Source organism: Platalea leucorodia (genome assembly GCF_965183815.1).
Source record: "Platalea leucorodia genome assembly, chromosome: 2".
Lineage (NCBI taxonomy): Eukaryota > Metazoa > Chordata > Aves > Pelecaniformes > Threskiornithidae > Platalea > Platalea leucorodia.
In genome coordinates, this window is record NC_138824.1 from 66,784,529 (window position 1) to 66,811,965 (window position 27,437).

The following is a 27,437-nucleotide window of genomic DNA, read 5'->3' on the forward strand; positions in this document are numbered from 1 at the left end:
GGCGGCGGCGGCTCCATGCGGTCGGAGCGGGAGGCCGGGCCGGGGCTGATGCGGGGCGGCGGCGGCCGCGAGAAGTGGCCCATGGACGTCCCGCTGCGGCGGGAGTCGCCGCGCCGCGACCCGGACGCTCCGCCAAACCCGCCGCCGCTGCCACCACCTTCCCCGCCCTCCCCGCTGCCCCCGCCGCCGCTTCCCCCGGCGCCGGGTAAACAGCGAGATGAGAAAAAAACGGCCCTGAGCAAAGTGAGGGGGCGCGGGGCGGGGGCGGGGGGGGCACGCGTGGGGCGGGGGGCCGCGCCGGGGCTCGCCCGTGGGGCGGTGAGGGGGAGAGGGCAGGCGGAGGGCGGGCGGGCCGGGGCGGCGGGGAGCCTCCGTGGCGGGAGGTGCCTGCGGGTCAGGGGAAGTTTGCAGCGAGGAGCGTGGCGCAGGTGGGGCCTGCTCCACCGACCGCCTCTGATTTCGGCAGGCTCTGGTGTTTGACCGGGTGTTTCTTCATCTGCAGAATGAGGGTGTTGGTTCGCTTCAGTGTTCTGAGATCCCCGGCAGCAGCGCTGCGAATTTGCCTGCCTTTTCACCTTTCATTCTTCAGAAATCCGGGCTGGCTGTTGCTGTGGCAGAGCGGCTCCTGCGAGGGCAGAGCACTGCTCTCTCCCTGGCTTTATTTGAGCACTTTTCAAAGAATACTTACATAGAGTACTGTGAGATTTGATTTATTCCCGTTTTCTAAGTTGGAAAACCGAAGCACTGCAAATCACTATAACTTAAGTTAAATTCAGATATTGGCAAGAAACGGAAATAGATTGTCTGAAGCTTGGTGGCCATTTCACTGTTTTGTGTGCTGGCATCCTTCTGTCCCAAAGGTTTCCATATGGTTTCCTGGTCTTTACTATTGGCCAGTTTACCTGAGTGTGGGGGGTTGACTTTGGGTGGCTGCCAGACCCCCAGCCAGCCGCTCTCTCACTCCTTCCTCAGCAGGACAGGGGGAGAAAATAAGATAAAAAACTTGTTGGTCAAGATAAAGACGGGGCGATCACTTAAAAATTGCCATCACAGGCAAAACAGGTGCAACTTGGAGAAAATTAATTTACTTTGTTGCTAAATAAAAAAATTAAGAGTAGAATGGTGTGAAACAAAGATGAAAACTAAAACACCTTCCCACCCTCCCCTTTCCTTCCCAGGCTCCACCTCCCCTGCCCTCAAGGAGTGCAGGAGGATGGGGAATCGGGATTGCGGACAGGACATGACAGCTCCTCTCTGTTGCTCCTTCCTCCTCATGCTCTTCCCCTGCTCCAGTGTGGGGTCCCTGCTGTGGGGTACAGTCCTTCATGAACTGCTCCAGCAGGGATTCTTCCCACGTGCTGCAGTTGTTCATGAACTGCTGCTGCGTGGGTCTTCTCCATGGGCTGCAGTCCTTCAGGGTAAACCACCTCCAGTGTGGGCTCCTCTCCACGGGCTGCAGGTCCTGCCAGAAAACCTGCTCCAGCGTGGGCTCTCCACAGGCTGCGGCTCCCTTCAGGGTACCTCCACCGCCTGCGGCGTGGGGTCCCCCATGGGCTGCAGCGTGGATATTTGCTCCACTGTGGTCTTCCACGGGCTGCAGGGGGACAGCCTGCTTCACCATGCTCTCCATGGGAATCTCTGCTCTGGCACCTGGAGCACCTCCTCCCATCCTTCTTCTCTCACCCTGGTGTCTGCAGGGCTGTTTCTCACACTTTTTTCCCCCCTCACTCCTCTCTCTCACACAATGCTGTGCAGCCTGTTCTGTCCTTTCTTAAATAAGTTTTCCCTGAGGTGCCACCATCGTGGCTGCTGGGCTCAGCTGTGCCCTGCGGTGGGGCTGTTGGAACCGGCTGTGTCCGGCATGGGGCAGCCCCAGCTGCTCCTCATAGAGGCCGCCCTGCAGCCCCCCGCCACCAGCACTTGGACACGTAAACATAATACACTAAGATACTGTTGTAATAAAAGACTTAAACGTTAAGAGATACTGTAAAAATTTTGTGTAGTCAATATCTACTTTTTTTGGTCGTTTATTGGTATCTTTTGTTCTTGGCTAAATTGCAGTGGTTCTCAAGCTCTTCATCAGAATATTTCAGTTATCCTACAATTTTACGATGTTACCAGAAACTGAGATAGGGAAATTGTTCCATCTGTCAGCATGTCCAAGAAGGTAAATCTCTAGGAGGCTGATGCTCCAAATGAAGTTCCCAATTCGAGGAAGAGCTTTTAAAGAGGAGTAATATGATTTGTTTAGTCTCTTTCTACAGTATTTAGATCAAAGATAAATCTCCATTTTCTTTTATATATGCAGGTAGTTATTCGACGGCTTCCTCCTTGTCTAACTAAGGAGCAACTGGAGGAACAGCTACATCCTCTACCTGCCCATGATTATTTTGAGTTTTGCACTGCTGATCCCAGGTGAGGATGAGCTGTTTGTGTAGGTTTTTCAGGTGCTTAAAACCTAATTAAGGTATTTTGGACATACCAAATCATTTTTTTATTCCTTTTTGTTAGTTTTGTTAGTTACTTAAAATATTTGTGAAAAGCTGGATACATATGCAGAGACAATGCATTCCTGCCCTTTTCTTTTACACTGGTGATTTTAAAACAGAAAATTTTTGTGTATGAATAGGGCATAATTTTGTTTTATCAGCTGTGAGAAAGAGGAAACCTAGGGCAAATAACACAGAAGTTTTTTCATGAGTGCCATTTGAGCTTAGTTTCTTTGTTTGCTCACATGTTTTTGTATTAATTTCATACAGTTTTTCAAATAATCCAGTTTTATTCATTTTCGTCTCATGCAAAACTTAAATAGTAGCTGATTTAAAATAAATCAGAATTGCTAGTATATTTGTATAATTTACTCAGTATCACAGTGGTAAAATACAGTTCCCTTTCGAACAAAACAATTTCCAGAAGAGAAGGAACTTAACCACTAAAATAAACAAAATACCCTGTTCGGCACATGTTCTGAAAAACAAAAGATCCATCTTGCCTGTCTTAGCCTATCTTAGTGTGTGATGAATCACCCTCCACAGGCACCAGATTCTTTCCATTGAATACAGAGAGATCCTGGGTGTTTGTTGCTGACCAACTTTTAAAGTTAGGGGTGACCCCACCCAGAGCAGATAGCCTCTCCTTCCTAGGGAATTGTTTGTGACAAATTGCACTTGGAACAGTCTAGTTCCCAGGCTGATTGTATTTGAAAGGATACGGCCACTTCTTGCCACCACTGTGTTATTAGACGGTTATTAGACGGTTAACTCTGACTATATAGGTTCTCTCAGAGCCAATTCCACAATCAGAAAGAAACAAATGTCTGTTTAGCGAAACTTTATGGCAGTTGCCTGACCTAGGTAGTTCCACATACGTACAGCAACAAAATAGCAGGTGCTTCAGCTTTTGTGCTAGAACCACAAAGGATGTGAAGATGGGAAAGAGGAGTATTTAATCTGATTGAAAGTCTCTGGTAGTTACTTACATTTCTCTTCTGAACCTTGTCATCCATATTTCCAACTGGGTCTCTTCAAGGCTTCTGTCCCAGATGTTCACTTGATAAGGGGAAAACATCAAAGGCAAAACAAAAATTGTCTGAAGAAGAGTGTCTCTGTTCTCAGTGTGTTTAGCTGCGCAAATGCCAGGAAACAGTTAAAAAGCTACAATTTTAATTTTCCAGAACAATTGTTGGCATAAGAATTTAGGGAGTCAGCCATCTTAGAAAAGAGAAGGCACTGACAACAGTTGTACATATAAAGTTTCATTTTCTCTCTACTTTTATGTGATGAAATTTGGAGTGCTCAGAAGTCTTGCTGTCCACTCATTTAATTACATCCATGTCAGGTTACTGATGAAAGATATTGTGGGTTTTGTCTCATGCTGTGTTATTCATCATGTACTTTCATATAGCTAGGGACAGAACAGGTATATATAAAAAAGTTTGTTAGATCGTGTATATGACACAGTAGTTCATTCTGGTAGAGGGATGAGGACGTGCTTAAAACACTTTACAAATTCATTTGCCTTGAAGAGCAGTTCTTGGTGATGAACAAAAAGTCTGAAGAAAATAAAGCTGTATTTCGTATTTTGTTTTGCTACTAGACTTCAAGATGCAGCAAGCAAAGAATAAACATTTTTGAACTTTTTTTGAACAATGAAATGTGTTACTTGGATTGTCAGTTTCCTTGAGTCCTGTGTATGACCCCTGTAATAAAATAATGATCTGGGAGAAAAACGTTCTCTTCCTCCTGAGTTTTGGATTCATTTTCTCTTCTGCCTTTACAAATTTAAACTCTCTAGCAAAAAGCGTTTTCATATAACTTTGAATTTTTCAGCACAAACTGTTTCGTATTTGCCTTTTTTTTTGCTTCATCTTGCTTCTTAAAAATTATGCTTTCATACCAAAGATGTATTTCTTCAGAATGGGTTTATCTTTACAGGGTTTGTATGGCTACAACTTCTTTCAGCAAACTATGCAGTTTAAATGGGCACTTAGCTGCAGTTCTGCAGAGTATTGGCTTGACTGATTATTTGTTCTTTGACTGTCCCAGGATCACCTTTGCCCCCTCGGTTTGAATGCTGACACATCCCCATGTGCATCTGTTTATGACTTAACTCGACATGTTCACACACTCTAGAATATACCGTGAACTTTCAGAAATTGTAAGTTAGAGCCAAGATTAATACAGTGAGTCTTAGTCTCCTCTTACCCAGCGGAGAACTCTTTTCTGAGTATAAAGCATTGTGTTGCAGTAATCTGTCATGTTATGGACAGTTCACAAAATTTCAGAAGACTCTCTGTGGATGTGTCTTCGTGCCATTCCAGCTACCAGGAAGAGCTACAGGACAAGGTGGGCATGTTCTCTCTACAGTGCCCTCTGTCTTTCACTGATGAGCTTTTTTCTAGATCCTGTACCCTGTGCATAGTGGCAACCTGTCCAGAGAATTCAGTGATAATAAAAACATGGGAAGATTAAAAGCGAATTTCACATTACCTAACAAGAGAATGATTTGGAGAAGCTGCTCGGTGAAGAGGATCCGTTTGTTGGAGGGAGAAAGGGGCATACAAATCATCTCAGTTTAACCGCATCTTCTGTAACTCTAGATAACGGAAGTTTCTAAGAGCTCATTCAGATTTCTGTGGAGTACAGCTTTTTTTTTTTTCACACAACACTCTGTTAGACCACAGAACTCCATGTCAGAAATTGATGCCAGAAATGATGGAGGTCGAAAATGGTTCAGGAGCAGTTAGACAAATACTTATTTCAACAAATAAAAACCTATTAAAAAAAAAAAAAAACCTATTAAAAACAAATGAAAACCTATTAAACACAAGGATATAAGTTCTGTATTGCAAAGTCCCTAGGCTGCCAGTAGCTGAAGTGATATACTAGGTGAAGTGTCAGTGTGTAGTTTCCCCTTTTTAATAAACTTCCTCTAAGCATCTTCTACTGGTTGCTGTCGGAAACAGGACTAGACAGGTCTAACTGTAGCTGTTCCTACATTTTTTATTTCCAAGGTCATCTCACCCTAGAGGACAAAACAAACAAGATATGCATATCAACTCCAGTTTCTCTGTTTTTGCAGTCTAAAGGTTATCTTTAAGTTCACAATGTCTTATTATAGGCAAGCTATAAAACTTCTAAAAATTTCATTTAAGTAATGTCATTAATGTATAACACTTTTTCAGTTACATCCATTTCAGTAAAATCATTTTAGAAAGTGACTGTTGCATTGTGTTTCGTTCATTTTTTCAGATTCACCTGATTCACCGCATTACATTTATTCTCTCTTGTACATTGACATCAAAACACAAACAAAACATTGTTTCTGTGACTGATTCTACGGCCTTTAGGGATGTCTGTTGGATAGACACACTATCTATAGCTGATAATAAAGACTCTGCCTTCCTCACAGTCTGTTGTGTTCTGAGACTCCAAATATTAACTATTTTTTCCAGATATTCTTTTTTGTCTGCATGTAAATGTTTCTGAGTCTTCTAAAACTTGAGTCAAGTGATTGAGCTCTGGCCCCGCAGGATTTGGGTCATCCCTCGGGACTGGCACTGAATGCTGAGTGCTAGGACTCGTTGATGATGTTGTGAGGTTATGGAAGTAAAGAGATCCGAAGAGGAGCTTTGCTTATGTGAAAGCCAGTCAAATAGTCGATGCCATGCCATGTATCACAGACAGTGGTAAACCTTGCAGACAGCACTCCTCCTTTTCTCTCCATAACTTCTTCCCAACATTTTGCTCAGGATTTTTGTAGGCAAATAGCATTAACACTGTCAGATGGCGGCATGCACCCAGGAACTGCAGCTTTGACGGGGCAGCACCTTTAGACCGCCAAGGGAACTGACGCTACTATGTTCTGGATGGGATGAGTGACAGTCTGTCAGTGTTTCTGATTCTCCGCTGCTGGGCAAATTGTGCTCATTTATATCTGTAAAAAGGGAAAGCTAAGTTAATTTAAAACTTTGCCAGTTCCATCCACTATGTGAATGACCACAGAAAGTGAGAGACAAGAGGGTGAAGGCCAGTGGATTTTAGCTTGACATGACAATGTAGATGATGAGTTATCGTTTGATCAGAAATTATTATGTAATATATGAATGGATGGAGGAGTTTATTTAAGACTCCAAAATTTAGATGTAGAGATCTAAATGTTGAAATTTATATACATGTAAGTATATGTTTATATATATGTACACACACCATGACTGATAAGTTGGTAAGTATTTTTACTAAGATGTGATGGCTGTTTTTATAGTTTACATGTTGCTGTTTATATTGTAGATAACTATTTAAAATTGCTTTCCCGTATACCAGTCTTTTTACACAATTGTGTTAAAAGATACTTTGTAGAAGAAGTAGACTATTAGAATCTGTTTGTTACTAAAATTACTATAAAAAGTAAGGGTTTAAAGAGGTGGTAGACTAAGTGTTATAGAAATACACGTAACCTAAAAGATTGAATACTCTTCAATGCACAGCAGAAAACAAAGAAGCTGTGTGTTGTACTGAAGAAACGTGTATAGTCAGAATCATCTGGGTTATTTCCATAGAGATTGCTCTAAGTGATATCCCAGAGATGCCAACATCATGTGCAGTGCATCTGTCCAAAACATGATATGGATGGAAAGCAGCATTATAAACAGCAAACATATGGCAAAATAGAACCACCTGTCTGATAATAAAACTAACCATGCAACCTCAGAACTGAATTTCAAATTCCAAATGAAATCTATGCTGGTAGATACTTGAAAAAAGGAGGAGGTGCACAGAGTCCAATGGCCCTTCTGTAGGACTCAGCTGGAAGGCAAAATCCTGAAGAGCAAAAGCTGTATTTTATCCAATAACTGCTGGATATAAAGTACAAAAGTAGAGCAGGACTTTCTTCTTAGGAGAGGGTATTAGCCACAGAGTCCCTGTGGCCCTGGGAAGCTTCCATTCAGAGAGTGAATTTTATGCATTTTTTTTAGGCATACTGCACACTTTGCTGGGTAAAAAGCCTAAGACAGGGGTCTGAAACACTTGGTGATCAGGCTTTTATATACTAAGCACTCTGACATATAACTTGCTGATATGTTTCTCATACGAGAACCAACTTTTTATTTGTATAAGTGGCTCCATCAGAGAAGGAACCTGTAGTTCCTAAGCATTGTCGTAGCTGTGTTTCTACAGCCTTCCATCCTGAGACATAGCAGCAATAATGGACAGACAATCCTATTTTATTGTGCTACTGTGCACATCAATATCCTACTGTGCACAAGCATGCTTTTATATTTTCGTATGTTTCTGCTGATGTGAAGGAAGTTCTTGAAGATGTTAATAATGTATAGCAACAACATTGGATCCCTTATTTGCAAGGTAAATTCTAAATCTCTGCTTTCCAGAGTCCCATTTATACATTTCAGGCTAATTTTTTTCTTACTAATGCTTAATAACCATACCAAATGTTTCTCTGTTTCAAAAGATACTCAATCTGATAAGCCTAAGCTGAAAATGTTAGAAAAATATTATGTTGGGTACCAGGAAAAGATTGTGTTGCCAAAGCAGATGAAACAGATGGCGTTGATGTACAAGCTAAAGGAAACAAGGAAGGAATAACTCTTTGTATTTCCAGTTCTGTTTCACGGTGGTTACGTGCCCAACCATAAGGTTCTAAGTTACTGCAGGAAAAAAAAAATCCAACTATATGATGAAGCTGTTTGGTGCACACTGAGACAGAGAAGAAGTGCCGCAGTAATGTAGCATCTGGGGCACTTGTCTGAGTCCCAGTCTTTGATCTACGGGAAGTTCTAGTATTTTACAAAAGCTGAAGGTGGATAAAACACTGAAATAGTTGTTTAAACTAGGAACTGAAAATTTCTCAATCTCAGATAGCAATAACTGGGCTGAAAAATAATGCTCCCTCAAGATTGCTGGGTTTGTTTTGTGAATCTTCAGCACTTCAAGTGTCTAATCGTGTCAGTCTCTAATATCAGGCCTCATTTAATTTAAACATCAAAGAACATGAAACCTAAGAATAGTCCTGTTAACATGACAGAGAATGAAGTTTACGTCTTCCTGGGAGCCACCAGTTATGAGAGACTTCTTCACTCTTCCAGGCAGCACAGAGACATTTCTTCCAGCACAGCTGTAGATTGCCACAATAAAATTTCCTCCTTTACATACACTTGTAGGGCTTTTTTAAAGATTTTTTTTTAACTGTATGTTGTTATGAAAAGTGTTACATTTCATCTTTTTTTTTTTTGCTTTGAAATCGATGAGAAGGAAGCTGGCTTGTTTCGTCTGCTTTGCATCTTGGAGGTAACTCCACAGCCACCCTCGAGATACCTCGTGTTGCATGTGCAGACTGGAGGTTTGCAAATCTGATCAGAGAAGACTCCGCAGGGTTTGCAGAACCCCATGACAAAACACAAGCCAGGTGCCACCATGCTCATTTGGTCAAGCTGCCTAGAGGTTGCTTGCAAGCGGTCCAGAGCTGTGTGGCATCTGTAGGCTGTGGCGGATGAGGGAGCATGCCAGGCCTGTAGCGTCTTTCAGCACCGCCTTGTGTCAGCGGCATAGCCCTAGCCATGCCCCAGCAGGCATGTTTGTGGCTGCCTGCTTACAGTTCACTCAATGCTATTAACGTCCTAGAATGTCAAAATATAGTGAGGGTATATGAATGAAATAGCTCTTCCTTAGAATTGGAAGTTTTATCCTCTGCATGTTGTAGAAACACTTCATAGCTGGTATTTGCAAACATCTAAATGAAAAAAGCGCTCTAGTTTTTTGTTAAGCATTTCTCCTGGCGACAACATTAAAAAAAAAAAAAAAAAAGGGTGGGTTTACAAAATCATTGGTTAGTTATTGACAGCATTGCTCTTTATGGTCACGTCACCTTCTAACACCCAAAGTGGAATCCATATGGATGCATATATGAAAAAGAAAAAATCACTTGGTTTGTAGTAACAGTGTTGCTTTGAGCTGCTATGTGTGTGGATCCTGTGATCCAACCCGTATTTTACCTCTTTCTAGCTCCTTGTGAAATCCAATTCTGAAATAGCTATGGGATTGAAATATGTTTGCAACTATGTGTGTTTATTGTCTCCTGCTGCGGGTGGTGGGTTTGTCTGAAGATAGGTCATGTGTGCCAATAGTATTATGAACATCATAGGTATTTTAAAGTTATGGGCTTGTGTACAGATAGGTTCCAAAACCTGGTGTAATGCACAGCCATCATTGAAAGCAGTTTAAGCCAAACTGTTTTATCTCACAGTTGCAGGGGTTTAAAGCATGTGCGTGCCATGACTCACAGTAACTTAGCTGATGGGTGGTAATTCATTAAATTACCTCAGCTTCATTGTGGTTGGTGATGTGCCAACCCTGAGATTTTTATCAGGCACATTAAACATTTACCCTTGGAGTGGGGTCTATGCCAATAAATTCTTGAAGAATCAGAATTATTTTAGGTAAGTACCTGTTCTTTCTTTTGCTAGAAATGCTTTGGATTTTCACAGTAATTGTTCTTCACAACTAGACATTCCATATATATTCATATGCATGTATGTCAGGTGGAGCTTATTTATTTGTATGTAATTCAGTGGATTATCTTGCCAATTATTAGGTTATTTATTCTTTCTTAAAGGTAGAAATCTCTTTAAATATAGTGACAGCTTGGCAACTGCCCTTTCACTGGGAGCTTTTACTTACCTTCTCCTGTTTCAGCGACAGAAGACTTTCTTAGCATACCAAAGAAGTTCCCCCAAAGCACTGCTGTTATTCATATCTCTTAAATCATGAAATATTAGACTTCAAGCTTTGATCCTGCACAATAGAAGCGTATGCTCTGCAATTTAGAGAGACAAAGCAATCTAGTAATATTTGTCTCAGTTCAGAATAAATTTCACAGTTGCATCCAGGAACTCAGTTGTTCAGTTAGTTACTTTTTGTCATATATATAATTAGATATGTGTATGTAAAGACTTCGATACGCATGTTTAAGGTAGCCATTTCTCAAAGAAGATGAGAATTGCAGTGTGATCCTTCTAGTTTTACTTCTTTCCTAGTCCTGAACAGAATAGTAAATAACAGAAAATAAAACTGTTTTTTGTTGCAGCCTTTATCCTCATCTCTACTCAAGAGCATACATTAACTTTAGAAATCCTGAGGACATCCTTCTTTTTAGAGATCGCTTTGATGGCTATGTCTTCATTGATAATAAAGGTTAGACTATTTGTAAGATATTAAATGCGTATGTATACATATACCATTTTAGAACATTAATTTATTTCTTTTTTGCTAATTATGCCATTTTTTTCTCAATGTACAGTTAATTACATAAAAATATATTGAAATCTAGCACTTAAAAGGTAATGAAGTGCAAAATATATTTGCTCATGCAGTCTTGCTTGTCTGTGTGGTGTGCATGCTTTATCTGCATTCTTGTACATTAAGCAATACACTATCAAGATCCTCTTAAGATAATTATCTTATGTGAGCTTCACAATTAATCACAACAGTAACGGAACAAATTGCAAGCATGAATCATTACATCTTCGGTGTGTTTCTGTGAGATAAGTTATTCCACTTACTCCCATTTTGAAAAAGCAAGATGAAAACTCGGACTTCGTCATTTTGGTTGCCCACTTTGAGATACATACAGCTTGACTTTTTAGAGCATTTGCAGACATGTTGAGTTGAGTTCCAAGAACAAGAGCGACAAAATTGGTTGCCATCTTTAAAATGCTCAGTCTGCAAAAGTTTGCCCAACAGTAAAGAAAAACTCTGTAATGTTGGTGTGGATAAATCCAGGTCTCCTATAGTAGCATGAAACTGCTATAGCCAAGAAATGGTGCTTTCCCTTTAGCAGTTCCTTGCCTCATTCTCTCATACCTTCTGTAAAATAAGTGCATGGGTTGTATAAAACAGACATAGATTTGTGGGTTTCTTGTATAGATGTTGTCTGTTCTGTGTACTCAGTGTTGCGGAGGTCCTGCAAAAAGTAGTCCTGTCCACTCTTCCTAGAGAGTTGATCTCTAAAGAAACTGTCTTCAAACCGACAAATTCCCTTTCAGCGTTTCCTAGCTGAGATATTGTATAGGCTTCTAACTTAATCAGATTTGGATGGATTTTCCTAGAGATGGAGAACACCACAGTCCTCACTGTGTGTGGTTCCCAGATTTCAAATTCTGGGTGTTTTAGTTGAAAAACTAGGAAGAAGCTATTTTTATGATTCTGCCAAGACTTCACTTTGTCTAGATTAAGTATGTTCTCCAGTGTTATGCTGGACTGAAGCCAGAATATTCTGTACATTGCAAAACTGAGCTTGGACGCAGCTGGCCAGTTTGGCGTGATTGTGCAAGTAAAGAGCACAAGTTTTAATCGAAGGTGCCCTCTGGTGAGGCTTTTGGCAGCATTGCATTTATGAGGCTAAAAGTAAAACAAGGATTACCAGGTTCAATAAGGTTAACAAATGTTCTAGCAGATGTAAGCCAAGTTTTCAGTGAACTTGAGCAAAGTGTAATCTTGAACCTGCTGCAAGTGGAAACCAGGCAAAATTTGAAAGCTACACACAGTTCTGACTCCGGTCCAAAGAAGAATCCAGTATTTAAGGCAGAATTCAAAACAAAGAATCCGTGCCAGTAAACACAGGCAAGAAGTTGCGCAGTCCATCATAAACAGAAAATAAGAAGTTTCACACAATTCTACGTGCTGAGTTTTACAGTTTTGGTTTGGAAAGAAGGTGGTATGTTTTATTATTGTATATTACCCAGCGTTTACTTATTTTTTAAGCTTTTTGGCAACAAAACTTTACAGAAGCAACTCAATTGTTTCAGATTAATTTCCTGCTAGTATTTATCACTTGTCAGGCTATTTTATGTATTTTTTTCTAATCCATGAATATCTGGGAAGAATTAAAAGGGAATTATAAATGATAATGCAAGAATTTTACTGTGCAACAGTAGTCATCTTCATTTTGACAGTCTTTGTTAGCATGTCCAAAAATTATTTAATGTTTATGTATTTAATTAAAGTATAAATGTATTTTGTTTTGAATCTAAAATACTGCTACATGTAATTTTTCATTAGAAGTTTAGGATGGGATTGTAGAAACATTCACCCTTGATTTCAAGTAAGACTGCCCGACACAAGTTTCAAGAGTTTTGAAAATCTTACTTGAATGTAAGAAATGTTTCTCCTCCCTCAAAAAATTAAGCATCGATCTCTTTTAAGGTTTGGAGTACCCTGCAGTGGTTGAATTTGCTCCATTCCAGAAGATTTCAAAAAAGAAGCTGAAGAAGAAAGATGCCAAAGCTGGGAGCATCGAAGACGGTAAACATATTTTCTTTGCATCACAGTAGAAAATAGATTCTATTTCTGTCATGCATTGCAAAGTATTAACATAATTAAAAAATTTTTCTTCACAGATCCAGAATACAGGAAGTTTTTAGAGAGTTATTGTGCTGATGAAGAGAAAATCTATGCCAATCCTGAGATTCTTTTGGGAGAGATTGAGGCCAAAACAAGGGAACTCATTGGTCTGTTTTCTTGTTTTTTCTTATTATTGAGAATATTAAATATCTTATTCTTATATTTTTATGATATTACCTGCAAGAGCTGACCTGTTCAGTCTAACAGAGATTGAGATTATCGCAGTTAAATTTTCGTTATCCAGCCAAGTAGTGACAGGAAATGCCCCACCTATTCTTTTAAGTCTGTATGCATGGAATCACTTGACTTCACTGGAAGTTTTGCATGCACAGTGGCTTCAGAAATAGGTCCTTAATACCTCTGAATACTTACAGATGTATTAAAAGATCAAAGACTTATTTTTAAAAGATAAAATAGCTGAATACTTAACAACTGATCCATGATATTAGATGCTTTTATTGAGAAACATGAAATGATCTCTCTTTGTTCTCACGGTCAAGATTCTGCAAAAGCTTTGAAAGTAAGGCAACATCTTGTTTTCTGTATGCATGCAGCATGACTTTCACAGTCTCGGGGGGGAATCTTTAGTAAGATCAACACTGAAATCTTCAATGCCAGTATGCAGCTTTCAGGATGATGTGGAATATTGATGTGCTTTGTCTCCAAGGGACAACACATAGAACACTTACTCTTTCCCTAGGTGTGACAATCGAGTAAGGAAAAAAAATCAACCTTTGCTATTATTTATTTACAGTGTAAAAGTAGCCACCTCTTTTGATTAGAATCATAGAATAGAATCATAGAATCATAAAATCGTTTAGGTTGGAAAAGACCTTTAAAATCATCAAGTCCAACCATAAACCTAACACTGTCAAGTCCACCACTAAACCATGTCCCTAAGTACCACATCTACACATCTTTTAAATACCTCCAGGGATGGGGACTCAACCACTTCCCTGGGCAGCCTGTTGCAAAGCTTGACTACCCTTTCGGTGAAGAAATTTGTCCTAATATCCAACCAAAACCTCCCCTGGTGCAACTTGAGGCCATTTCCTCTCATCCTATCATTTGTTACTGCTGTTTGTTTGTCCCTGCCTGTGACAAACAGTTCTGTAGTGGTATTAATTATTCTTCATATGCATAAATTAATAGTTGACTGGAGAGATTTAGAACTTAAACAATTTAGAGGAAATGGAAATGTTAGAAGTATGGACATTCAGATAATTCTGTTATCAATGAAACTTGTTTGTTGCTTTTCTAGATAGGGAAGTTCCCCAACAAATTTTATTTACCCCAGATCTTCCCTAGTATTTGACAGCAGAGTAAGAGCAGTCAGAATTTTCTAAAAGTTTACAATTTACAGAAAGTTTACAATTTAAAGAAAGATTTATTAACTTACTTAAAAATATTCTATCAATGAAAATGATTAATCTTGAGAGTTGCAGATTTCTGAGTAACTATTGGCTGAAGCCAGCTTTACATTAGGAGTTTTAATGTTTTGTTTCTGTTAAATCACAGGAAATCAAATTAGTTGCTTTATTTTTTCTGCTATTCAAAACTGTGACCATTGTTATCAATATAAAAACAAAGATGACTTCAGTGGATAGCATGTTTATAGCAAAATTATGCAAGGGTTTAGTTGCATGTCCAGTTTCAAAGGTGTTAGGCCTACTGAAGTCAATGAAAGACGTGCCCAGGACTTTGTTGGCAGAATTGGGCCTCACGTTCTCAGCATTTCTCCAGGTAGTGTTACTGCAAACCAACATGTTTTATGTATCACGTCAGGTGCATTAGCTCATCAGTTTCAGTGTGACAGAGAGATATAAAACAGATTTTCTCTGTAACAACAACATGAAGGTAAGCTCATTCTTCTGGCTTGTTTGTAGAGAGCAAGATAAAATATAAAAGTTATTGCTGACACAGGTCTTCATTTTGTAACTTATTTTCTTTTAAAATTTCTTAAACATGTTTGTTAAGAAAAGCTTCCTAGATTTTTATTTGCAGTAAGGCCTATAAATAAGATGGGTAAGATTCAGGTTTGATAAACATTCTTTTTTGCCCTCCTCCTGATAGTACTCGTCAAATTGGCTTTCTCCCTTGAACTTCAAGTTATGGTTTCTGATGTAACCTCTTGCATCGCAGCCTTAGTCATGACTAGGTCAAGTTCTGGACTCTCAGTGCAGCTCATTGTTTCCCCAGCCCCTCCAGTTAGAATTTGTGATCATTTTCAGCATGTGAGAGTCCTCAGAGGTGGGCACTGCTCAGACAGGGGAACTTAGGGGAGCTGGAGAGAGAAGAGGGGCAGAGCTGCAGATCTGAGAGACTGGTAGGGAGGGTGCTGGGGACCTAAAATTTGTCAAAAATTACGGGCAAGTGGGGGGGTCGCATGGGGAATCTAGGGACAGAGGGAGGAAGATCTCAACAATCGTTGGTTGTTGCTTTTGACCAGTGATATTTGCTAAAAATAAATACTGAATCCTATCAAGCCTTCCCATTCATAACTGCGTAACAAGGTTTTATCATTAACGAATGGGTTGCCCCAGGATATTCACACTTTCAAGACAAAACATTCAAATGTTTTTGGGATATAAATTGTGTCTAGATTTTGCTATGCCATTTCAAAGTTGATGAAAACTTTTTTTATTTCCCCCCCTCCTATTTTTTTCCATTTTTTTTTTCCTTTTTTTTTTCTTCCAAATCCTGTCATGCATTCGAATAGTAAGATTTTCTTCTGGTTTGAGGAAGAGTCCTATAAATAACTGTAGAGCAATTTCTAGTAGTAAACATTTTCTGCAGCTCCATCCTGGGACGTCTAAGACTGACAAAATTTGTTGTAACTACTCACATCTATAAGTACATGAATTCAATGCTGCCAGTCATGAACGCTATACCTGATATAGAATTTTATGATGTTCTCCAAGTGTTTGTAGAATTTGGGGATGGTTCAGGCAGGTGGCTTAGGCTAGATTTCAGGAGTGTGGAGACAGGTCTGTAACATAAGAATGGCTGTGTGATCCAGTAAATGAGGCATTTTATTTGTTATTTGGGAAGCCATAGTTTTATTGAATCTGCTGATATTTTGGTGTGTAACCTGGGACAAACCACTTATCTCGTGTTTTGCCATGGAGAGATGAATGCTAAATGGTAGTTAAATGGAAATGTTATAGGAGAATGAAAATGTTTCCTTCATGATGTACTTTGAAATCTGGGATTGAAAAAAGTGCTATGTGAGATTACAGTAATGTGGGCTGTATAGGAACAGCAATATAGCTAGGTTTTGATGTACAAAATTAAAATGTAGGCGTAGATTCTGAACGGATTTCTTTCCTTTTTGGTAGATAACCATTTGATGAGCAGGAGAAAAAAGCCATTCTCTGAACTGAAAAGCTACAATTTTTAATTAAACATTAAATAATAATGCAACATATCTCTGTTGCCTCTAACCCTAACAGCAAAAAAACAACAAAGTGTTTCTAAAACGGAATGATGGGAATGCCTTCAAAAATATGTAAAATAAATAGGTTTATTAATTACTTAGCTCCCTTGCACATAAAGCTAGAAAAAAGGGGTTAGTACTGAAGTAAAGAAATGAGTACATATTTTAGGAGTTGAACACTATCACAAATTTTTTGTGTTTTAGCTAGAAGAACAACACCCCTTTTGGAATATATTAAAAATAGAAAATTAGAAAAGCAGGTACGTTCAGACTTTTGCCTGAAGTTCAACATTTATGTTTCACATGGTTTTCCGTTGGACAATTTACTATTAATCATTTTGAACTCTTCAGAGAATACGAGAAGAGAAAAGAGAAGAACGAAGGCGAAGAGAATTGGAGAAGAAACGTTTGCGGGAGGAAGAGAAAAGGAAGCGCAGAGAAGAAGAAAGACGTAAAAGAAAAGAAGTGGAGAAGCAAAAGAAGATTTCTGAAAAAGAAATAAGGATCAAGGTACCTTAATGAAAAAAAAAAACGTATTTTTCTGTTGAAGTTATCCAGAAGTTCCTTTGGTATCTCACACTGTTCATTCAGTGTACTACAGTACGGTGTGGAGATACCAAACCAGTTTTGACTGGAAGGGGAAGTAATGTCGGGCTTTGACTAAGTAGCGTTGTTGGAAAGTGTGACTAATTACTTTAGGTACAATGATGTGCTGATGCAGTTTTGGCAGGTAACTTGGATATCTTTATACAACACTGCCACATCCTATGCCGACATAACCTGACGGAACCAAACTGTTCTGTGCTAATGTGTTGGAAGATTATTGCAAATATGGCTTTAACACTTTTGTCATGTAAATCTTCATCTAGCCATATGTGCTAGCATTTTTTTGTGTTTATGCTCAGAACTGATTTATTTTAATAGTATGCTTTAACCAAGTTATAACAAAGTCTTGCTAATTTCAGGCTGTGCTGCCTTATAACAATCTGAATAGATGTGCTTCATTAAAATGCCTTCACTTAGGTGGGTTTATTTTGTGCTATTATGTATGGGCATTTAAAACCTTATTTGTGTAAGATGACATAGATAAAAACTATTCATCTAAATGAAATTTTGTGGTATTGGAAAGGTGTGATAGGCTGTTTTGAAGAGGAAAATGGGTGTAAGAGTCTGTAGCTTAACACAAGAGCACACAGACTCACTCCAGATCTTGTTGTGGGGAGAAGCCACAGAGCTGTGTACTTCTTTCCTCTTCCTTTTCTTCCTGGACAACAGTTGCCTTCACCTGGATGTAAAAAAATAGTAAGTTTTGCAGCCGAATTACAGGTTTTTCATATTTAGGCATAAAGAAAAACATACTAGAACTTCAGAAGAAAAGGGAGTTATTCTTTAAAATGTATTATACAAACCTGGTTGTCCAAAAGACACCAGTATTTGTGACGTATCTGTGGCAATGTGACCTCGAAAGCTAGTTCTGTCTTCTAAAGAAAAGGAAAACATTACCCAAGAGAAACATTATAGAAGTTTTAAATATTGGAGAAGAATAACCTGTGCTCATTTCAGAAAAACTGGTGGAATGAAAAGACTGATGAGATGTTCTGCTTATTCTTGAAATGTCACAGAAATAGTTTGGGACAGTTGGTCCTTCTATAAAGATTATTCCTGTAATGCTAGACACTGCTCAAGCTCTGTGTGGGTTATTTGTTGTGAAGGGAACAGACTTCTTGGAAATCTTAATCTCCAAGGTGAAAATGCAATGTGATCTTTTCTGCTAACATCATAATTTTTTCCTCAGTCTGTTTTTCTGTCAGGGTGTATTTATACTAAGCACCTACTTCTATATGCCAGTCTGTCCCAAGTAGTTTATGTGTAACACATTTTATATATAGCATTTCATGGAGTGAAGTATTAATCCTGCTCCTTTTGTCTTGGAGGTTCTGCTTTTTATTTTATTGGCAATACCATTGAGCTCTGTTATATGATTTCTAAGAAATCATAGACCATAATAATATCTTTATAAAACTTAGGAGAGAAGCGTAGGTAAGTGCTTTCTCCAGTATTCTCAGCATATTTAAAAGTGTGCAGTTTAATCCCTGTTAATGATCGTCACTCCTTAGCAAAAGTAAACTGCCCTCTTTAACTAACTTTTTAAATTTTATACTTCGTAAAATATATATTCCTAGCATTTAAGTATCTTCAATCTTAATAGGTTTTTGATGTATTTAATACATTGTTAAAATGTCTATTACAACACAGGAGAATAATTTTACGTCATAATATAAACAAATATTTCTTAGCTTCTTAAGAAGCCTGAAAAAGGAGATGAGCTGGCCAGTGAAAAGCACAAAGAAAAAGGTGAAGAAGCTGACACTGAAGAAAACAAGTGGGATAAATCACCTGGATCTGGGAGTATAAAATCCAAATCATTGGAGGGTTCACTAAAAGAACTTAAGGAAAAGTAAGTAATATTTATCTTTTAGGCTGCAAATTAGATCCTAAATGTTTTCATTTGAAGGCTTACACATGATATAAGTGGTGCATTGGCTGGGTGTTTTGTCAGCAAGGAACTGATTTCATTCTGTGTGTGAACAAATCTCTCACTGTCCTTTCTGCAAAAGGTGTTTAGTAACAGCTTACTGACCTGATGGCAGTATTAGTGGATGCAATTTGTTATTTGTGAAATGTTTTGAAATCCCAGATTGGAAGGATTTCTGCGTGAAAAGTCATTCAGAGTTTCATTGTAATTTCACCTGCTCCCCATCAAGAGCTCAGGTAAGGCCCTCCTTCCATTACCGATGTCAAAGACTAAATTGCCTCAGATGCCTTACTCTTCCATCACACTTTCTTGATTTTTGCTGCAATAAACAGATAAGTGTGTTTGAGAAATGGGACAATGGCAGAATAGTTAAGGCGTGAATGACAGCCTTATGACAGATATGTCGATGTGCCGAAGGCTGTCTCTGTCTCCCACTGCCTTTTGTGTTGCGTATGTTACAGTAGGAACACGAGGTATAGCCCAGTTCTATAACTGCTGTAGCCTGGAAATGTCTTACAAATGTTTTCAGCACCTGGTTCTCTCTCTTGTCCTTTGGCACGTGTGTCCCATCACAAGCAGGATTCACCCATAGGATGTGTAAGATACATAACTAAGAATAATATGCTGCTGAGGTAAACAATACTTTGTTCTTCGGTAGAGTTTTTCAGCCAAGCTCTCAAAAGTACTTGCAAAGTGAAAGAGCTCAATATGAGATGTCATGTATATCTGCAACTGGTACGTAAGGACAAGCTTGAGCATTTGAATAATTTACCGAAGGTATTACATACACAGTATTAGAGGAGGTTCGGGATTGTGCTCTAGGAGCCTTGCAGGCTACGTGCCTATTCTGAGTAGTTTAAATTTTACCTTTGTCCACTTAGGTTCTTGATTTTTATGAAAAGTATGCAGGACCTGCAAATGTTTTCCTAATGGCAAATAGAAAAATAAAGAAACTTTGGACACTGGAAAATAAAACCACTGAATTTGCTAATTGAAGAAATAGTTCACCAATAATATCCTACATGCATTATTCATCTTTTTGTGTCTCTGACTAAGGAGTTCAAACATGGGCTCTGTGTTTCAGTATGTTGAGTATGTCCTGAAAGATGCCGACAACTTCCATTTCCTATTCTCTAATGGAAATTGAAAATATTCAGCAGCTCTTTCATTGATGTTCTTCAACAAAGGAAACAGAACAGGGTCAACAGAAACACTTGCAGGGGCAAGTCAGTTGTTTGCTAATAAGGCTTTTTATGTATTAAGCTTTTGGCGGTGCCATATAACATTTTTACTGTTGATCCTGTTAAGTTTAATAAGGCATTAATGTAGATTTTCCAGGTGTAAAACAGAATCCTCTTGACTGAGCAGCTACAGTAAGTGTTACCTTGTCTTTCCAAGTGCTCATTTCATCATGATTATTAGTGTGTATGATTAGGTAGCAAACTATGAGCTATTTCAGCTGGATCAAGAATTAAAGTTGTAACTACTTTGTCCCTGACTCAGAAATCAGTAATAAACTAACTTCCAACTCTACACGCAGGAGACTGAATTGCCTGTTGGAAACCATGTTTAAAGGCTCAGTAGCAATAGCTTTCTATCACAAATTAAAACCTCAGTAGGTGCATGAGTGTACATGGTCACGTATGGATTTGGAACTATACCAAACAGAAGTATGCTTCCGTTCCTTTTACCTCCGTTCATTTCTGCTTTCTCTGGCTGTGTAACTTTCTCTTCTACCTATACTTTGTAATTGCTTACCCCGCCATTTCCACTCTTGCCTGCCTGTTCACTGTGACTGCATTTTAGAAAGCTCCTTTAACCGCTCTTGAACTGGAGTTTGTATCCCTGTCACCTCCCTGCCTCCAGGCACATCCATTCCTTCCTCACCCGCAGTAACAGGCAGGGGAGGAGACAGGTACCGGGCAATGCTGCAGCAACAAATCCAGATGTGTCTTTCTGGCTTTTGGGAAGGTCATGCTCTGAGCCTTGCAAGGACTTGGAGTTAGTGTCTAGAATAGCATATTAAACGTGAAACAAAACAACTTATAACCACATACACTTCGAGAGCTAACATAGTATTTTATATATATATGTATCTATGCTACAGGTACAGTATCTCTGTAATTGTGATTGATTCAGGTGTCTGTGACAGCTGGGACATTGCTTCCACTTGGGGAATGTGTTATACTGACACAAGCAGAGTCTTGCAAAATGCTGAATAACTTACCGGTCATTCAGGTTTTGTTGCTGACCTCCAGCTCTTCCTGAGGTGGGGCCCCTGTCTTGGCAGCCCCGCTAACGCCCAAGTTCATGGCAGAGGCTGACAATTTTCACAGTTCTGTTATTTAAAAAAAAAAAAGTGATATAGAAAGATACACTTTTATTGATATTAAGCCATTCTAAATGAGAAGCATATCACTATTTGATCGCTACACCATTAGAAAATCTCCATCCTCTCTGATTTTGTCTGCTGATTCCCAAAATGTGAGCAGACTGTCAAAAGCAACTTTCCTCTTTCAGTTTTCAGTATTTATACAGATGTGATACATAAAAAGAAACTGCCTGTATTTGCTCCTTTTAAAGTTCAATCTGTTCTGTAATCTTTCTTCATTATTTGCAGTTTGGCTGTATGAGAGAAGCACCCGCTTGCTCAACAGGAACAATGAAGTGAATAAGAGAGCTGAGAATTGTATCAGACAGGCAGCAAAATGTTGCAGACTAATAGTCTTTATAATAGAAACCCATTGCAGCATAGCAGAAATTAAGTATTATGTTGTGGTAAGGTAATGGTCTTTCACCTAAATAAAATATGCAAAGGTAGGCTAAATTGCTTGGAGACATAATAAACAAAAGCCTGGAACATAAGTATTCATTTTCACAAATGCCTTCTACAAGTTGCAATGTCGATGAATAATTTTTGTTAGAGTCATAAAACTTCACAAATTGATACATACGTGCACAATTCCTTCGGGCCCTGAATGTTGCCATTCAAGGGGATACTCGTATACATGAGTCACCTCAAGAACAGGCCACAAGAGCTAATCATGCAGCATGTGTTTATGTGAAGATTTATGGGATTGCAAAGAGGGATAAAAGTTGAAGAATGGGCCTTCCACAACAGTTGCACGAAAGTCAGATTTTGCTTGCAAAGCTTTGTCTGCTATTTTGAACTGAATGTGTAGTCAGGGGCCGGACATACATGGATGAGACATTCAGCAAAATTGCACATAACCCCTTTTTAATGAGAAGAAAACAGCCTTGCCATACAATTGATCTGAATACTGTTGAAGTCAAAGGAAGGCTTTGTATTGTATCCTTCAGCAGCTTTTTTTTACTGTTAATTGCTTGGATTTTCTTTCTTTTTATATATACTCGTAGGTCACAAAATGATAGTGACAAAGAGCAAAGAGATTTGGAGAGAAGATTTCGAGAAAAAGAACCTGAAAGACAAAGGTATCGATTGGATGATGGCAGAAAGCATAGAGCTCACTATGAGTTTGACAAGTTTGTGAGAAGGAATGAAGAAGAGCTGAAGTGGGGGAAAGGATACAACCAAGACAGAGGAAAGAAAGGGAACTACAACTACAGCTTCACTGTGGAGGCAGTAGACAAACTGGGTAAAGAGGACAAGTGTGATGACATGGCATCCAAAAAGGAGCGCATAAGAAATAAGGTTCTTTTATTCATTTAGGATAATCTTTCATTAGTTAAATATGCTTCAAGATCACAGGTTTTACTTTTGCAAACTCAGCATAAAGAAACTTATTCAAAAAAAGCATTTCTTTATTTCATTTTCAGTCAAACCCAGACTACTTTTTATTGTTATCAGAGGACAACAGCAGTTAAAATAAGTTAAAGTCACAGGTCTCTGCTCATTCATATTTACAGTATATGGAAGACTTTCTGTCTTCCTTTCAACCCTAGCATTTTTAGAACGCTGTTCTTGGAAGCCTTGTATTTTATAAGCATATTAAAAATTGTTATACTTCTGATCTGTAGTGAAATTTAAAAACTGTGGCATACTAGCCTGTTAAAAATGTACTTCCATTACCCAGCTCATAAAGTAATTATATTATGGATTGGCCAGGCATTGCTCAGTAGAGGAAATATAAGGACTTAAATAAATAGCTAATTCAGAGACCATTGTATTTAGAGGGTGTGAATGTGCAAATTCTTCAGTATTGTATACTCGCCAGTACGAAGAGGCTGTCGTTTGGCTAGGACAAATTATCCTCATGGTCAGTGTCAGGGAAAGAGCAGGTGCAAAGCCAGTGTGAGTGGGGCCTGTAGCAGGTGTGCAGAAGAGCCGTCCCATATTTGTCTCCCAGAGACACGGGCATCATTTGTCTCGGGCTGTCTGATTTCATGGACGTGCCAGGGGCTTTTCAGGAGGTGGCTCTCCTTGTCACCCTCATTCTCTCTCCCTTCTGATCCTAGATTTTCCACAAAAGATGACCGAAACAATCCTTTGTGTAGAAATTTATTCTGCATGTGAAACTCTTCTTTCAAACCAAGTGACTGATCTGTGATGTGGGCTGAGGCTGACAAGGAGCGATCTGGTCATGGGCAGAGTGAGTCTGTACGGAGTGTGGATAGAGCAAGTCCAGGTGGACTCGCTCTGCGTGTCAAGTAAGTCACCTTGTGCAGACCCAGAAAGCCTGGTGCGCCCCGCTTTTTGCCTATGCAAAGGTCAGCTGGGCAGTTTGGGTGAGATTTATCTGCCTATACACAGTAGCTACTTTCCACATACACCAGTGGCTCAAGCTATAGAACAGTCAGAAAAATGGGTAGTTCAGAAGCAGGAAGGTGGGAAACGCAATTTTCTTCATGCTTGCCACACTACTCTTGAAATCTGGTGAAATATTTGCAACCTCAGAACTGGATGGTGGGTCTTGGGGGCCTTTTGTCAAGCCTTAAGAAGCTGCCTCCTTTTTATTTCTTCCCATCACACTTCTGGTAGCTTGCTGAGTCTCTGGATTAGTCCACTCTTCAAGTGCTAGACTTGTTCCCTAAACAAAATAAGCAATATCAGTGAAGTTTTTTGCAGTGTGGTGACTTTTCTCCGTATTTATCATATAGATAAGAGTTAGGGGCTGAGTTTTCCAACTTAGCTATAGAATTAGCAATGCCAACACAAGTTTTTAGGCAGAGGTCGAGCTTCTTTCTGAAGTTTGTAAGAATTAACTAGAAAACAAGAAATTTCTGGTGTAAGTTAACAGTTGTGCTAGCTTTCATGCAAACTGCAAGGTACAGAATCTGTGATACGAAAAACCATTTGGACCCTTTATTGTAAACTTTCCAATGGGCACTGCTTGTCAGAAGATCTAGTTTTATGCAGCTGTTTGTGATGTAGAAAGATATATGTTACGCGTTTCATACCACACTACAAAGCACTAACTAGAGTGATCTAGTTGTATGGCCCAGTAGTGAATCTTGATATCAGGTCTAAAGCGATAGAGAGAAAAGTGGAGGAAAAAAGACAAAGGTGAAGGAAAAGGAAAGAAAAAGGGAAAATGCATATTGGGAATAAGAAAAAAGAGTGAAAGAACAAAAGGCCAGAATGACTTCAAATTATGAAGGCAATTGAAAATTAATAGTTTGATGTAGGACAATTTCAGTGCTCTTCCACAGTCTTAAAGTAGGCTGTTTAATTTTGTTTGCTAAACTTAACACAAGACTTTGGTCAAAAAGCTCAGGTTTTGGTGAACAGGTTGCTTCATAGCATTAAAAACTGGTATTTGTGAGAGTCAAATAACTCTTACTAGGAAAAGACTTCATAAGCAGAGTTTCTAAGCAGTATGTTTTATTATTGAAATTTCAAGAATAAAAAGTGCTCTCAAGAGCTATGGAACATCATCATTTGCAAGTCTGAGGTGTCTTTTCCTTGTAAACTGGCTCCTTCTTCCATTTTCTAGTGATCAAATCGGCGTGTGTATGATTGGGTCACTGACAAAGCCTGCACATTTTTGAATTGTACTTACTTTGTTTATTAGCAGTGGCTGAATTCCCCTGCTCTCATACTCAGTACGGAAGGCATGATGAAGCAGAGCAATAACTGCAATTTTATTTTGACATGTATAATGAAAATGTGCATTCCGTGTTTAAATTGTGGTAATGATTCATGACTTGAAGTAGCAGTGCACACATATCCGTTGCTCAAGTTCAGTTGAGGGTAATTTTCTAGTTATTACCTGCTAAACTGTTCTCTGGTTTGTCTTATTTTGTTATGCTTTCATTTAATATTTGTCATTTATCTGCAGAGTTGCAAGTGCACAGGCTATCGTTCTTCCTAGTTGATGTTAGTGGAGGTAGCAACATATTTCAGAGTTTCATCTGTAATACTGTGTTTGATAATTGTCTGCAGTATTTCTCCTTGTTTACATCAAATGTATCATAGGATCTTTAACTTTTACAGCTTTCTTCATTTATTCAGAATGCTTGGCTCCCAAGAATAGTGTTATAAACAAGACAGATATTAAATACTCAGTCTGTTTTCATTACACTCTATTTTTTTCCTCGGCCTTATGAAATGTAAAGTGATTTAACACAAAATCTACTTTCTTCACAAACATTCATCACTTTAAAATCCCACGTATGTATCCCACACAGGTTCCTCAGAGCGTTAACCACATCTCCTTCCTTCTAGGATCGCCCAGCCATGCAGTTATACCAGCCAGGAGCTCGCATTCGAACACATACGGGATCTACAAGTAAAACCTATGACTGCAGTGGGAAATCCTTTGAAGATGCTCTTGATAAAAAGTATGAGGCAGATAATTCAGCTGGAGGTGGTTCTGAGAAGAGCGAGGAAGCAGAATAAAACAAACTGGAGGAAAGACTTGTGAAAAGGGATGAACTTTAGATTCAATGTCATCACAAAAAATCCATAGGGCTGTTTCAGAACTCCACAGGCGATCGCACCAACAAAATTGTAATAGCTCTGCCTCTTACTTTCTGTAAAATAAAGGGAAGAGTGACTGGAGGCGTATAAAGCATCTTACAGCAAAGGAATATAGTTGCTTTTTTACAAAAAAGCAGAGCAAACGCTGTTTGCCTAATTTAAAAGCAGTTCAGTATTTTATTAGATTTACCTTGAAATAGAAAACCTCTAATAGTTTTAAAGGAGTATTTATATGAGACTTTTCAGAAGCTATTTCACCTTTTCAAGTCTAAAGAACTGAAAGGTAGATTTGCATCAGTGTGAAATCTGAGGCACTTTAAATGTATTTGGTGCATGACACGAGGGCCCGAGGACCCCTTCCTGCACGCGGCAGGGGCAGGGGCTGCCGCCGGGAGCTGCGGTCGGACTCGGCGGGACCGGCCCGGGGAGGAAGCTCTGGACCCAGCAGTGGTTGCAGGAGGAGGCCCACAGTTTGCACAGTTGTGAGAAATGTCCGTTGGTATCCGTACCTCATTGTGTTTACGTTGTTTTTCAATTAACTATAGCGTCGGATAAGTGTTACTAAAGCTACAAGTGTGCTGTTAAAGAGTTTGTCATTTTCTGAGCCACTTTTGCCTTTTTTGTTTCAATAGATTCTTGTGCTTAAAACAGAAGAAAGCTAACGCAAACCTCAGCACTTAAACAATCTATCTGGTTTTAATAAAGTAGCTGTTTTTTATGGTTTTGACACTGACTTTTAAAAAAAAAAGTGGTTGTACAGTGATGACTTTTTATATGCTAATGTTTCATATAAGTTGCGGTTGCAGGATTTGGAAAATGTATGCTACAGGAATGTTGCGCAGTTCTATTTGTTAAAAAAATACACACACATGAATGTCAACTGCAAACTACCATTTTGTAACATCTAGGCCAAATTCTGCCCTCTGATGCAGGCACATATATATGTGTGTGCGTGTGTGTGTGTGTGTATATATTTTCCATCGGTTTCAATGATAGCCGCGTGTTTACGGAAGGGCAGAACATGTTCATTTGTCTTTCATGGCTGAAAATTTCTCAGTTGTCTGAAACTGAGACCTGCTTTGTCATTGAAGTTAAATAGTAAGATATTAATTTATTTTTACATCCTCTTTTAACATTTTATTATTAAGCATAACATCTAATTGTTCCAGACTGAAAAATTATTTATTGTATTTTCCCAGATATTAAGCATTAAATAGAATAAAAGCAAAAAGATTTTGACTACGATTTTGAGATGTCATCCTCTGCAATTTTTTCATCTATTACTCTGGAAAAATTAAGTGAGATGCTGTGCTACTTGGTATTCTTCAGAAGCAGATAAAAATACGCTTGAGAAGAATTTTAATATCAAGCTCCCTAAGCGAGCTGCCAACTAAAATTCCGTCAAGCTTAAGAGAGAGTTAGCCCCATCTGAAGTTCATCATGTTTGCTAACCGCAGAGAAAGGACTTTGTCTTGGCGTCCCGGCTGAGCCAGGTAGCGCCAGCACGGGGCAGGCTTCCCCTTGAGAGGAAGGGCCCAGCCTGGGCCGAGGAGAAGGAGACCTCCCCGGAAGGTTCTCCTGCAGCAGAGCCGGACAGGGCCGAGGTCTTCCCCAGACCGGGCTCCGCTCAGAGGCGAGCGCGTCCCACCC

The 27,437-nt window shown here is 39.2% G+C and overlaps 1 protein-coding gene across 1 annotated transcript; it reads left to right on the forward strand.

Moving 5' to 3' along the window:
• UPF3A (UPF3A regulator of nonsense mediated mRNA decay) lies at positions 1-26,527 on the forward strand. The gene is made up of 10 exons (XM_082304345.1): positions 1-243; positions 2,309-2,415; positions 10,600-10,706; positions 12,717-12,815; positions 12,911-13,021; positions 16,555-16,610; positions 16,702-16,860; positions 18,648-18,808; positions 22,265-22,559; positions 25,533-26,527. The coding sequence occupies exons 1-10, from the start codon at positions 16-18 to the stop codon at positions 25,704-25,706; spliced, it is 1,497 nt and encodes a 498-aa protein (XP_082160471.1). The 5' UTR covers positions 1-15; the 3' UTR covers positions 25,707-26,527.
• The last annotated feature ends 910 nt before the right edge of the window (positions 26,528-27,437 follow it).

Bases quoted from the DNA above. Each gene is read 5' to 3' on its own strand.
- UPF3A (XM_082304345.1), top strand. From the start codon at position 16: ATGCGGTCGGAGCGGGAGGCCGGGCCGGGGCTGATGCGGGGCGGCGGC. The intron at 10,707-12,716 runs GTTAGACTATTT...ATCTCTTTTAAG, and splicing joins TGTCTTCATTGATAATAAAG to GTTTGGAGTACCCTGCAGTG. The intron at 18,809-22,264 runs GTAAGTAATATT...ATATACTCGTAG, and splicing joins CTAAAAGAACTTAAGGAAAA to GTCACAAAATGATAGTGACA.